Here is a 13891-nt window from a genome sequence, read left to right on the forward strand (position 1 = left end):
CACATAGCTCACATATAAAAAGTAGGGTGAACTCATTCACACACGTGTGACTCTTTGGCATTCGCTGACCCTCTGCCGTTATTCTCAATGTGCTCTCAATGGGAAGGTTTGTGTGTGTGTGTGTCAGGGTGATGTCTCTGTGTCTGTCTCTCGCTCTGTGAGGTGATTCATTTGACACTGTCTTTCTCTGGACAATCCTCTTACCCCCCCCATCCTCTTCCTCACCCTCCTCCTCCACTGAAAACAACCAACCATCCTCCCCCAGACAGACCACACCCAGCTGCTAGGCTCCTCACGTATCCTGTCCTTTCCAAACAGAAAGGTGCAGCACGGCCCAGACAGAAAAGTTTCCCCGGGACCGATGTGGAAAAAAGGAGACGTGCTGCTTCTGCTGTCCAAGCGCTGCGGGAGGGGAACTGGAAGACGTTCAGTCACTCAAGCTCTGGCCCGGCCCGGCACCGCAGCTCCCCGCTGTCGTTCAAACTGAATCCCCACTAATAAAATGCACATTGGAGACATTCTTTCCCTGGGCTGGATAGAAATAGATGTATCCTGATGTTATGAGCGGAGGTGTAGATGTGGTAGGTGATGTCTGCCAGGGGGACAGAGGTTGAGGACCAGGAGGAAGAGCTAAACACCTCTGTCACAGGAGGCTGCTGAGGGGAGGACGGCTCATAATAGTGGTTGGAATGGAGTGAATGGAACGGTATCAAACACATTGAAACTATTTGTTCAATCTGTTTCGATACCGTTCCATTCATTATGTTCCCGGGCCATAACTAAGAGCCCGTCCTCCACAAATTAAGGTACCACCGGTGACCTCTATAGCTTTGAACCTTGACCTTTTAGTTAGGGGCATGGCTAAGATGGGAGTGTAAAAGCAGAGAAACAAAGGTGATTGAGACGTATTGTAGTTTATAGCATGCCTTTACTGAGAGGCACCTCATGTCTATGCTGTCACTCTCGCTCTCGCTTTCTCTCTCACTTGTTGGCTTGGCTCTCATCCATCCCCACTCTGTTCCTCTCTGGCTAGTTCTGTGGCGACATCATGGGGGAGTGTGATGCCCTCCTGCCCCTGGCGGAGGCGTGTGGAGATGCCGCCCTCCTGGAGGTGCGCTGCAGCTTCGTGGAGGTGTGTGCCTGGGTCACGTCTGCCATCCTGGGCCGTGTGGAGGAACGGGCAGGGGAGGTGCCCTCTGCTGCCCCCTTGAAGAACCTTATTGCTCTGCTGGGCACCAGTATGTACATCCACCAACGGCTGTGTCACTATGAGGCCCAACTCAGAGAGACTAAACCCACCGCAGCCAGAGTGTGAGTCTGTTTAGACTGCGTGTGTGAGTTTGTATACTGCGTGCGTGCGTGCGTATGTGTGCATGTGTACCTCTGTTTGTTTCCACACTCAAGAGCATAATAGTTGTATTAAACACCACCCACTCCCCTTGTTCAACAGTCCACCTTCCAACTCCCTTCTCAGTTACATAATCACGACAACCCTGTGTCATGGCCAGGGTTGGGTAGGTTACTTGCTAAATGTAATCCGTTACAGTTACTAGTTGCCTGTGTAGAATTGTAATCAGTAACGTAACTTTTGGGGTACCCAAAAGTAGTCTGATTACGTAGTCTGATTACGTGCAGTTACTTTTAGATGACTTTCCCCTCAAGAGGCTTTAGTTGAAGACAACAATGTATGTTACCAATTGAACGGCATCTATTGCAGGATAAGTCAATGTTTAAGTTTACATAGCTGGCCCTATATGGATGTTCAATTTTACTTAATGGTTTGGTTCTGTGGGCTCCCGAGTGGTGCAGCGGTCTAAGGCACTGCATCTCTGTGCAAGAGGTGCTTTCTACTACAAATAATACGATTCAATTATGACTTTACATTAAAAACCAAAGTCTATCAGAATCCCAGTCATTCCAATAAATGTTATGCCCCTTGAGCTTCAACAATAGGACTTGGAAATATGGAAGTATAGATTAGCCAAATTGTTTTACCTGAGCATGACCCCAAAACTAAGGATTTATTAGCCAAACCTACTCTGTTGTCATGAAGGACTGATTGGGCTCATTGATTCGAGTTGAAAAAGAAATGCTGCGCTCATGGAATGGCATGCTTTGAGCACTACTGAAAAGTGCTATTTACATGTGAAAAATTAATGCCATATGCTGCTGCATTTGCTATAGGCCTTTTGTTTACCTTTTTGTTGGTGACACTTTGATATCTTGATAATTTGCAGCTGTTTAAACGGCAAATCCACAGATGAAACAATAACAAAACGGCCACCCCGCCTCTGTTTTGGTAAAAAGATGAGGGATGGGCCTGGAGAATTATAACCACTCTCAGATGAATAGACAGAGCTATTGATGCAAGGACTGGACATCCATTATATAAAAAGTATATTTTTAACCATGTTACAAACATTGGCGTAAAACAAGCTTATGTTTTGGGTTCTCATGGAGTGTGACAGTTGAACTAAGCTCATGAGGCATTTATAAGTTATATTCTTCAAGAATCTATAGATATATCCATTGATATATAGTTAAAGAATGAATGTAGCACCTACAGATGGCCCCTTTAAGTCTATCAAACCTGGACGAGTTTGTGCATGTGTCTATTAGGCCCATGTATTTTTTTATCAGCATGAATTAGATTGAGCAATGAAAGCCCCATTTTTATTCCGTAGGCTGAGATCCGCACTATGTAGCTGTTGCAAGAATGTATTATTCACTGGCTGTCCACTGGTTAAAAAACAATGATTGACAGGCAGCGTAAACATCTTGAATTCAACCATTACTGGGTTCAAATACACATTTAGATTTGTGAACAGCCATCCACAACAACCACAATCCATAAGGCGCAAATATCTAAATGAGAGAGCAGCAGTGTGATTCACATCATTGCGCTACGTAGATATCAGTAATAAGTGATATCCGTATCACCGTAGACTACACCACTGCTGTCATCCTTACCTCCAAGTGTTTATTCAAGTTGGATAATCTTTGGACGCTGACAGCAGTCGTACCATTGGAAGACATGGCTTGGACTGTAGCCTCCAAAAGCATATTCCTGCTCTTTTCCCGCGATCCATCAAACACATTTGATGTGTCATCATAGTGGTCTCTGACTTGTGGTCAGACTCGCTCAGGTGGAACAAACTTAAACTTGCACCTTTTTTTCAATGCTGATTTGAATGTCATTGAGAAAACAGAGGAGTGCCAACAAATTTCTTTTTTGAAAACATCCTTTCTGAATGTAAAAGTAATCCTCAAAGTAATCATCAAGTTTTTCTAAAGTACCTGTAATCAGATTACAATATTTCTGCTGCTAACATAACGGATTACAGTTACCATTTTTTGTAATCCCTTACATGTAACAGATTACATGTAATCTGTTATTCCCCAACCCTGGTCATGGCTAAAAGAAAACTGCACCTCCATGACAACAAAGATTTAAAACAAGCAGAAAGCCATAAAAAGCCCGGGGGTTCACCAGACATATTTTCCAAAATATTCTGGGGGATTTATTGATGTCCAGTGTAGTTTCTCAGCCAAGGGAGATTGTCAGAGCACTGCCAAAGGTACTAAAACTCTGTAATTGAGTTGTAAAGAATCTGCATATCTGTGTGCGAGCGATGGCCTGACTGCACCGTCCGTTCTTCTGTCTGGTGGAATGGAGGAGATGTGTTGGTTGGAAAACAGATGTTGCCTCTCAAACTGAGCCAAAGGTTAAAGGCAGAGGGGAGTGAGAAGGCTACAGAGAGTCTGTGTGGCCTAGCGCTGACAGAGAGGGCTGGGGAGCAAGATGGAGAGAGTTTGGAGAGAAGGGGGTGGGCTGTTTGAAGGGGGAGGGGCTAAGAGAGAAGGGAGGGAGGGAAATAATGGAGTGGTTCTAATCACAGCCATTTGTGAATACATCTGGCAGATTTATTTACCTCTTAGTACCCCTTTTGCCACTGCACTCCACGTATCCCTCCTCAAAGTGCCCTGCTTGCCCATGTACCCTACCTCTTCCCTCACGCCCCCCACCTTCACCTGCCCTGTGGCCCCTCACCCCCTATTCTCTTGAACTGCCCCCTCCCTCCCCTTTCTTTGGCCCCTGTGCAATCCTGTTGAAAGGTATTCCTGCGTGTGTGTTGTTTGTGGCCCTGCAGCCCCATGACACTGCTGCCCATCCAGAGGTACCAGGATGTGACGGAGGGCCTGAGAGAGCAGCTGGCCAGCTACTGTGTCCAGGTGTGCACCAGCACTATCCTGCAAGACGCAGAGAGCCACCACTGGGCTGACCCCAAACCCTTCTACGAGGTGAGCTAGACCACAATTACTGCATGGTACTCTACTGTACTCTTTCGACTCTTTCGATAATGCTCTCTGTGCTAATGGAGATTCTCTGCTGGTATTTGTCAGCAAGAGAGAGTAATGGAGTCTTGTAGTGTTTTTGTGTGTGTTGTGTGTCTATTCAAGTTTTTGTTTGTTTGTCACTACAACTATGAAGAGCTCTCTCCCACTTTAGATGTATTCCCAAAATGCACTCTTTGCGTTATCAGCACCCCCTTCCCCTCCCACCCGCAAACTCAGGGCTCCACTCTCAGCTCTCCCAGCACATCTGGGGCTCCTGTGCTTCCCTGAGGGCTGGTGGGATCGAGGCGTCTGCACTGTGACCATCTGGAAACAGGGCTGCTGGAGCCCCTGTCCAAACCATACCTATGCCCCCTAAACCAACCCAGAACCCCCTCCCTCCCTTGCCCACTCCCTCCCTCTCCCTCCATTCCCAGTCACTGAGGTCAGACAGGCCTGCTGTGTGCAGGTGTGTTTTCCTCTGTCTGTCCTGGATCCTGGAGCTCCAGGGAGGCAGCTTAGCTCTTCCGGCCCAGACTCAGCACCAAGACCCACAACCTGGCCAGGCCCAGCCACAGACAAGTCTCAGCCACACGTGCACTTCCTCTTGGTCCTGGTACAGATTGTAATTCAGGGGGGTCTGTTGGGTCCAGAGGCAGAGGATGGAGTCTTAATCCCGGACGTATGGTCATGCTCTCTGTCCAGAGACAATCCCTAAATGATTTGCTTGGGGGGAGGAGGGGGAAGAGGGGGCTGAGATCATTACTAGATGTCGAACATGTTGTTAATAATCTCTCTTTGGTCACAACACCAACTGTATAGGACTGCCCCCCCCCTTGTCTGAAAGCAATTAGAGACAGGAAACCAGCCTCTCTCATTATGTCTCTCTCTCTCTCTCTCTCTCTCTCTACCTCTCCTGTCCCTCTCTCTCCTCTCCCTCTCCCTCCTCTCTCTCCTCTCTCTCTCTCTGTCTTTGTTTTACAACATTTCTTTGACCCGATGTAAAACCCCATTCATCTTTCTGTCATCTAATTTCAGTGTGTGTGTGTGCGTGAGCATCTGTGTGTGTTTTTGTGTGTGTGTGTGTGTGTGTGTGTGTGCGTGTGTGTGTGTGAGTGAACATCTGTGTGTTTAGTGATATTCCAGACTGTTCCCCTTGTCTGTGATGCCTTCCACAGATCAGGGCATGAAAGCAGTCTTTAGTCACATAGGGGAACAGGAGCCCAGGTGCAGAGTGCAGGTGGTGTGACCATGGGGCCTTCTATGTGTTGACAGCACTCTCTCTCTCTCTCTCTCTCTCTCTCTCTCTCTCTCTCTCTCTCTCACACACACACACATTCATTATCCCTCTCATTCTCTCTCTTTCTATCGCTCGCTCACTGTTTCTCCCATCTATCCATCCATCCATCTCTCCATTTCTCTATCTCACTCCCTCGCTCCCTCTATCTCTCTCTCTGCAGGGTGATAGGTGTTCATTCTCAGTGCAGATGTGGCACTACTTCCTGACTGGGCTGCGTACTGACCTGTGGTTGGCTGTGCCAGGCTCTGTGGGGCGGGACGTGCTTGCTCAGGTGACCAGTGAGAGTCTGCAGGTTCTGGTGCAGAGGTACTCCAGGGCACGGCCCTCCTACAAGAGGCACCTGCAGATCAGGTACAGTATGGTATGAGGCAGGGCTTCCCCATACACACGCGCACATATGCATACAGGAACACACACACAGACACACATGCGTACATACACTCATATACACACACACATTATTGTTAGTGTTGTTGGTGTTGTTAGTGTTATTTGTGGTGTTAGTGGTGTTAGTATCGCTAGTATTGTTGGAATTGTTAGCAGTGGTGGTATTGTTAGTGCTGTTAGTGGTGTTAGTAGTGTTAGTATTGTTAGTAGTGTTAGTGCTGTTAGTAGTGTTAGTATTGTTAATGTTGTTAGTAGTGTTCGTGTTGTTAGTATTGTTTGTGGTGTTAGTGTTGTTAGTATTGTTAGTATTAGGGGTGTTATTATGGTTGGTGTTGTTAGTGGCGTTATTATTGTTAGTGTTGTTAGTAGTGTTAGTATTGTTTGTAGTGTTAGTGGTGTTAGTATTGTTAGTAGTGCTACTATTGTTAGTAGTGTTAGTATTGTTTGTGGTGTTAGTATTGGTAGTGTTGTTAGTGGTGTTAGTATTGTTAGTGGCATTAGTATTGTTAGTGGTGTTAGTATTGGTAGTGTTGTTAGTGGTGTTAGTAGTGTTAGTAGTGTTAGTGTGGTTCGTGGTGTTAGTGGTGTTAGTAGTGTTAGCATTGGTAGTGTTATTAGTATTGGTAGTATTAGTGGTGCTATTATTGTTTGCGGTGCTAGTATTGTTAGTGGCATTAGTATTGTTAGTGTTATTGGTAGTGTTAGTATTGTTCGTAGTGTTAGTGGTGTTAGTATTGTTAGTAGTGCTACTGTTGTTAGTATTGTTCGTGGCGTTAGTATTGGTAGTGTTGTTAGTATTGGTAGGGTTGTCAGTGTTGTTAGTATTGTTAGTAGTGCTAGTATTGTTAGTGTTGTTAGTAGTGTTAGCATTGTTAGTAGTGTTAGTGTTGATAGTGTTGTTTGTAGTGTTAGTGTTGTTAGTGTTGATAGTGTTGTTAGTATAGTTAGTAGTGTTAGTATTGTTAGTGTTGTTATTGGTGTTGATAGTAGTGTTAGTATTGTCAGAGGTGTTAGTATTGGTAGTGTTGTTAGTGGTGTTAGTATTGTTAGTAGTGTTAGTATGGTTCGTGGTGTTAGCATTGGTAGTGTTGTTAGTATTGGTAGTGTTGTATTGTTAGTGGTGTTAGTATTGGTAGTGTTGTTAGTATTGTCGGTGGTGTTAGTGGTGTTAGTATTGGTAGTGTTGTTAGTGGTGTTAGTATTGTTAGTAGTCTTAGTATGATTTGTGGTGTTAGTAGTGTTAGCATTGGTAGTGTTGTTAGTATTGGTAGGGTTGTCAGTGTTGTTAGTATTGTTGGTAGTGCTAGTATTGTTGGTGCCGGTAGTATTGTTAGTGTGGTTAGTGCTGTTAGTATTGTTAGTAGTGTTAGTGTTGCTAGTGTTGATAGTGTTGTTAGTAGTGTTAGTAGTGTTAGTGGTGTTTGTAGTGTTAGTGTTTTTATTATTGTTAGGATTGTTAGTATTGTTAGTATTGTTAGTAGTGCCCGTGTTGTTAGTATTGTTAGTAGTGTCCGTGTTGTTCGTGTTGATAGGGTTGTTAATAGTGTTAGTATTGGTAGTGTTTTTTATAGTGTTAGTGTTGATAGTGTTGTTAGTATTGTTAGTGTTGTTTGTGGAGGTAGTGTTCTTATTATTGTTAGTATTGTTAGTATTGTTAGTGTTGTTGGTGTTGATAGTAGTGTTAGTATTGATAGTGTTGTTATTATTGTTATTAGTGTTAGTTTTGTTAGTGTTGTTTGTAGTGTTAGTATTGTTAGTAGTGTTAGTGGTGTTAGTGTTGTTAGTATTGTTAGTGTTGTTCATAGTGTTAGTGTTGATAGTGGTGTTAGTATTGTTAGTGTTGTTTGTAGTGTTAGTGCTGCTATTATTGTTAGTGTTGTTAGTAGTGTTAGTATTGTTAGTGGTGTTTGTAGTGTTAGTATTGGCAGTGTTGTTTGTAGGGTTAGTATTGTTAGTATTGTTAGTATTGTTAGCAGTATTAGTATTGTTAGTGTTGATAGTGGTGTTATTATTGTTAGTATTGTTTGTAGTGTTAGTGTTAGTATTGTTAGTAGGGGCAATATTGTTGGTGTTGTTTGTAGTGTTAGTGGTGCTATTATTGCTAGTATTGTTAGCAGTGTTAGTATTGTTAGTATTGTTTGTAGTGTTAGTAGTGTTAGTATTGTTAGTGTTGTTTGTAGTGTTAGTATTATTAGTATTGTTAGTAGTGTTAGTATTGTTAGTGTTGATAGTGGTGTTAGTAGTGTTAGTTTTGTTAGTGTTGTTTGTAGTGTTAGTGTTGTTAGTATTGTTAGTAGTGTTAGTGGTGTTAGTATTGTTAGTGTTGTTTGTAGTGTTAGTGTTGTTTGAATTGTTAGTCATGTTAGTGTTGTTAGTGGTGTTAGTAGTGTTAGGGGTGTTGTTAGTGTTGTTAGTATTGTTAGTAGTGTTAGTGTTGTTAGTTGTGTTAGTATTTTTAGTTTTCTCAGTGTTGTTAGTAGTAGTAATATTGTTAGTGTTGGTTGTAGTGTTAGTGTTGTTAGTATTGTTGGTGTTGTTTGTAGTGTTAGTGTTGTTAGTATTGTTAGTAGTGTTAGTGTTGTTAGTGGTGTTAGTTTTGTTAGTATTGTTCGTTTTCTCAGTGTTGTTAGTAGTAGTAATATTGTTAGTGTTGGTTGTAGTGTTAGTGTTGTTAGTATTGTTAGTCATGTTAGTATTGTTGGTGTTGTTTGTAGTGTTAGTGTTGTTATTATTGTTAGTAGTGCTAGCATTGTTAGTAGTGTTAGTATTGTTAGTATTGTTAGTGGTGTTAGTAGTGTTAGTTTTGTTAGTATTGTTAGTGTTGGTGTTAGTAGTGTTAGTATTGTTAGTGTTGTTTGTAGTTTGTGCTGTTGGTGTTGTTAGTATTGTTGGTGTTTTTGTGTTGTTAGTATTGTTTGTGTATTTTGTGTTGTTGGTGTTGATCAGGTTGTTAGTTTTGTTCGTGTTGTTTGTAGTGTTAGTATTGTTAGTAGTGTTAGTAGTGTTAGTATTGTTAGTGTTGATAGTGGTGTTAGTAGTGTTAGTTTTGTTAGTAGTGTTAGTGGTGTTAGTAGTGTTAGTATTGTTAGTGTTGTTTGTAGTGTTAGTGTTGTTTGTATTGTTAGTCATGTTAGTGTTGTTAGTGGTGTTAGTAGTGTTAGTGGTGTTAGTAGTGTTAGTTTTGCTAGTGTTGTTAGTAGTGTTAGTATTGTTAGTGTTGTTTGTAGTGTTAGTCATGTTAGTGTTGTTAGTAGTGTTAGTGGTGTTAGTAGTGTTAGTTTTGTTAGTAGTGTTAGTGGTGTTAGTAGTGTTAGTATTGTTAGTGTTGTTTGTAGTGTTAGTGTTGTTTGTATTGTTAGTCATGTTAGTGTTGTTAGTGGTGTTAGTAGTGTTAGTGGTGTTAGTAGTGTTAGTTTTGTTAGTGTTGTTTGTAGTGTTAGTAGTATTGTTAGTAGTGTTAGTGTTGTTAGTGGTGTTAGTTTTGTTAGTATTGTTAGTTTTCTCAGTGTTGTTAGTAGTAGTAATATTGTTAGTATTGGTTGTAGTGTTAGTGTTAGTATTGTTAGTCATGTTAGTATTGTTGGTGTTGTTGTTAGTGTTGATAGTGGTGTTAGTAGTGTTAGTATTGTTAGTGTTGTTTGTAGTTTGTGTTGTTAGTATTGTTAGTGTTGTTATTGTTGTTAGTGTTGTTTGTGCTGTTGGTGTTGTTAGTATTGTTAGTGTTGTTAGTATTGTTGGTGTTTTTGTGTTGTTAGTATTGTTTTTGTATTTTGTGTTGTTAGTATTGTTTTTGTATTTTGTGTTGTTGGTGTTGATCAGGTTGTTATTATTGTTAGTGTTGTTATTGGTGTTGATCGTGTTGTTGGTGTTGATCGTGTTGTTAGTATTGTTGGTGTTAGTGTTGTTGTTTGTGGTGTTGGTGTTGTTGTTGTTAGTGTTGTCGTGTTAGGGTTAGGCTCAGTTCCATAGTGTTCCTCTTGGGCTTGACGTGGGGGACTGAACGCTACATTAACACATACTAAACACACCCTGAACACATGCTGAGGCCTTCAGTCCACAACTGCTTCACATCACCGCTGACGGATGACAATGTGCAGGTCGTCCATGAATTAGTTTTGGGAGAGAGGACTTGTGTGTGTGTGTGTGTGTGTGTGTGCGCTTGCACTGTGTTACATACAGGCCTTCCAAAGAGAGAGAGGAAGTGTAGGGTTCCTCTGTCTATCTCTGCTCCAACTCACAACCCTCACATGATTACACTAAGACACACTTAGGAATGCTGTCCATCTAACTTAGAACGGTGATGACAGATTTGTCTCCCGTGAAGAAATAGTCCACTAAAAGCCCTACAACCAATTGAGGAAACAGATTTACTGCTTTCTGGACATGAAAGAAGCTATTTATTTACATAGTAGGGCGAAGGCCTCAGGCCCGTAACTGTCCTGTCATAAACTCAGCAGGAGGTTTCATCTGGCTCGCCAACCATGTTGTCATGTTATGATGTCATGCCTGATGAGAGTTCGGGATGCTCTGTGTAGTGTCTAACCCCTTCTCCCCCCCCCCCCCCCCAGGTGTGACATCACGGTGGTGCTGCTGTGTGTGGAGCAGCTCATGTGGAGTGTGTGTGAGCGGCCCGAGGCGCTGGCTCAGTTAGAGCCATCGGTGGCTGGCTGCGTCTGGGTCGCCTCAATCCACAGCCTGTGTGACCAGCTCCTGACCACACTGGTCATCGTGACCGCACCCCTGCCTCAGCTCTACTGGTACAGACACACCCTCTGCCATCTGATCTCTCACACTGGCCGCACTAGCCAATCAGCTGTAGCGCATGCTGTCTGCCTTTTACCAACCCCAAACCTCTGTGAACTGTCGTCTTTTAAACCGCCACTTAGTCCCAGGGGTTCACTCTGACATCAGAAACCTATATGAATGTACATTACTGCAGCATGGTAAGATTAACCTGGCTTTGTTGTAACAGACCACTCTTTATGCAGGGTGTCAATCCGCGACACCATCACTTCAACCACCATCTGCTGTACACTGAGTGCACAAAACATTAGGAACACCTGCTCCTTCCATGACATAGACTGACCAGGTGAATTCAGGTGAAAGCTATGATCCCTTATTGATGTCGCCTGTTAAATCCACTTCAATCGGTGTAGACGAAGGGGCCCGGTTTGTGTCAGGAATTGCAACGCTGCAGAATGGTCCACCACCCAAAGGACATCCAGCCAACTTGACACAACTGTGGGAAGCATTGGAGTCAACATGGGCCAGCAACCTTGTGGAATGCTTTCGACACCTTGGAGAGTCCATGTCCTGACGAATTGAGTCTGTTCTGAGGTCCATACACTGTCACGGCATAGGCAAAGGACACATTGGGCTGATATGCTGTATTCTGATCTCTATGTGTCATATCCCTCAGGACTTTCCAGTACAGACCTGGAGAGGGCTCCGCGCCAGCTCTGGCCCATTCCCCAGGCAGCCCTGGCATACACTGGCTCAGTGCCATCCACCCTGGCCTGTTCACCCAGCAGGCAGCACGGTACGTAACATACGCACACTCGCACAAACTCTTACACGCAGAGAGTATACCCACCACGGCCCAAGGACCATATGTCAAGCACCATATGTGTGCTGAGTTAGGGCGTCGTCTTTGTGAGGGCCCCAGTCATACCCAGGGACTGTAATACAACACAGATGCAGTTTAAAGAAGTCGAGGTGGGAAGAAATAGTGTTACTACACACACTGTGTTTATGTTAATGGCTGCTGAGGGGGTTTTCACTGAGGGTGTGAACATAGACGACTGTTTCGGAGTGGGACGAGGGGTGGGTTGTGTGCGTGCATGCGCTCGTGTTTGGAGGTTTGGGGAGGAATGACTTCTCTGACCTGAGAAGGTGCACTCAGTCACTCTCCGCACTCGCCCCATACTGCCCCCTCCCCTCACCACCCTTACTCTTGGGTGATGTCATCGCAGGCTTAGAGAGCACAAATCAGCCCCCCCCCCCCCCCCCCCCCCATCCAACCCCTGCCATACTCCCTGAGAGTTGAAATGAGTTTATGTTTATGACCTTCTTTATTTTCCTCATGTTCAGCGATGGCAGGGTGCCTTGCTGTGCTGTGGTTCCCTGGCCAAATCCACAGGTCCTTCCATGGCTGGGCCCTGTAGCCAGACCTTCCCTCAGCTCAGCTCCTCACATAAACCGACTGTGATGATTATTAAATAAAACAACAATAAAAACACAAAGCACGTCGATAAATCAAGCAGTATTATGGCCAATCAAAAGTGTGGAGCTCTCTTGTTTTGACACTGGAAGCCGACCCTGTGCTGTAGCTGGTCAGATTTATCACAGCAGTTAAGGGAGGATCTCTCCTGGATTTGCAGCCCCAGTGACATCATAAACTGCGCCGTCAGGTTAAGGCATAGTGTTCCTCACTCAAGCAGCAGGGTGCACCACGCTCTCGCTTTTTGGCTGGAACGGGGTGGCTAACTTTCCCTCCCCCGTCCTCCGCCTACTTTTCCTTGCCCTTTATCAGGTTTTTATTGAGACGTATACAACACACGCCCGTGCACACTCACACGCACACATTCACACACATGCACACTCGCACGCAAACTCCAAGGACATGCCTCATTACACCCAGCTGGCTGCAGCCTCATGGTTCCACAAAATACATCGAGGGTTATGCTGTATATTTGTGTATTTGGCTTCTCCCCAAATGTTCATTTGCTTGGAGCTGGCCAAGATTAAATGTAATTCCTTCCTGGTGCACACTCGAAGTAAGCGAGCATGAAGGCATTTGCGCACTAATCTGGTAAGGGAGGAACTGACATTCAAGGAAGTTGCTATATCATAACAGTATATTTGCGGTGCACGGATGTGCGTCCTCCCTCGTCTGAATGGACTCTGCTTTCTATCATTCTAGTTACCCGACGCTGCAGAGCCGTCACTGTTGTTGTGTGTTGTTTCTCCTGTCCGTCTGTCCCGTGACTGTCTCGGTTGAAGGGAGGGCCTGGCGGGCGAAGTGACCTCCGAGTGCCAGCTGAGGCTGCTGACCTCTGACCCAAGATGCAGTCCCAGGTTGCTGCTGACCGCCATCCTGCACAGAGACTGTCACCTGCTGCGAGTCCTCCTGGAACACTCCCGTAAGACACTCTGATGGAAATACTCTAACAATCTGCTCGTTGCACCACACACACCTGGGATAGGGGATTGAAAAATGAAAAATGAGTCCGATATCCAACTGAGTTTTCTGAGATGTCATGTTGTTGCTTTGTTGGTTGCTCAAACTCTTCATTCTCCCAAATATGATATCTTTTTTTTAAATTCATGTGTTAGATCTTTATTAGGCAAAGTGAAACCAAAGTCAAGCCGTCAACCTCCCAGAGGCCCATGGGTAGGATAGGATCCACTTTGGTTATGAAACCTTTAAATTATCATCTGTGCCCAGGGCCCCAATGAAACTAATCACATCTATGGACAGGCTGTGCAGTGCCTGAACATCTTTGGATGGAGCCCATTTGTTTTATGGAGTTGTCATCATCCTCCTCATCATCATCAGGGCCTTCATCATCCCGACTAAATCAATAGAGAGCCGTAATAAACACCCAACAGGGCTAACCTGAGCTCACACACTGACCTTTAAACATCTCCTTCTCCTCTCTCCACATTGGGAAAGTGTAACCTTTAAAGACTGTTGTGCACTTGCACATTAATTCACATTAAAGCGACCTCATTAATAACAACGCCGGCCTTCTAAGACGACGGCAGCTAGCTAGCGTTTCTTCCCCTCCCCGCCGTCGCCCGGGCCTGCACTGCACCGTCGTAAATCAACATCGCCACCAAACCGAACTCTACCTCGGAGACCAGCTA

At 44.3% G+C, this 13891-nt stretch overlaps 1 protein-coding gene across 1 annotated transcript in view; it reads left to right on the plus strand.

Annotated features, from left to right (window-relative positions):
- The window catches only part of kiaa0825 (KIAA0825 ortholog), a 153221-nt gene that overhangs the window by 41695 nt on the left and 97635 nt on the right, over nucleotides 1-13891 (plus strand). Inside the window, exons 8-13 of the mRNA XM_031830426.1 lie at nucleotides 1034-1311; nucleotides 4152-4302; nucleotides 5796-5986; nucleotides 10591-10779; nucleotides 11442-11561; nucleotides 13025-13164. Of these exons, the coding sequence (XP_031686286.1) occupies nucleotides 1034-1311; nucleotides 4152-4302; nucleotides 5796-5986; nucleotides 10591-10779; nucleotides 11442-11561; nucleotides 13025-13164 (1069 nt within the window). The remainder of the gene's footprint in view (nucleotides 1-1033; nucleotides 1312-4151; nucleotides 4303-5795; nucleotides 5987-10590; nucleotides 10780-11441; nucleotides 11562-13024; nucleotides 13165-13891) is intronic.

The sequence above is a fragment of the Oncorhynchus kisutch genome, linkage group LG8 (assembly GCF_002021735.2).
Source record: "Oncorhynchus kisutch isolate 150728-3 linkage group LG8, Okis_V2, whole genome shotgun sequence".
Lineage (NCBI taxonomy): Eukaryota > Metazoa > Chordata > Actinopteri > Salmoniformes > Salmonidae > Oncorhynchus > Oncorhynchus kisutch.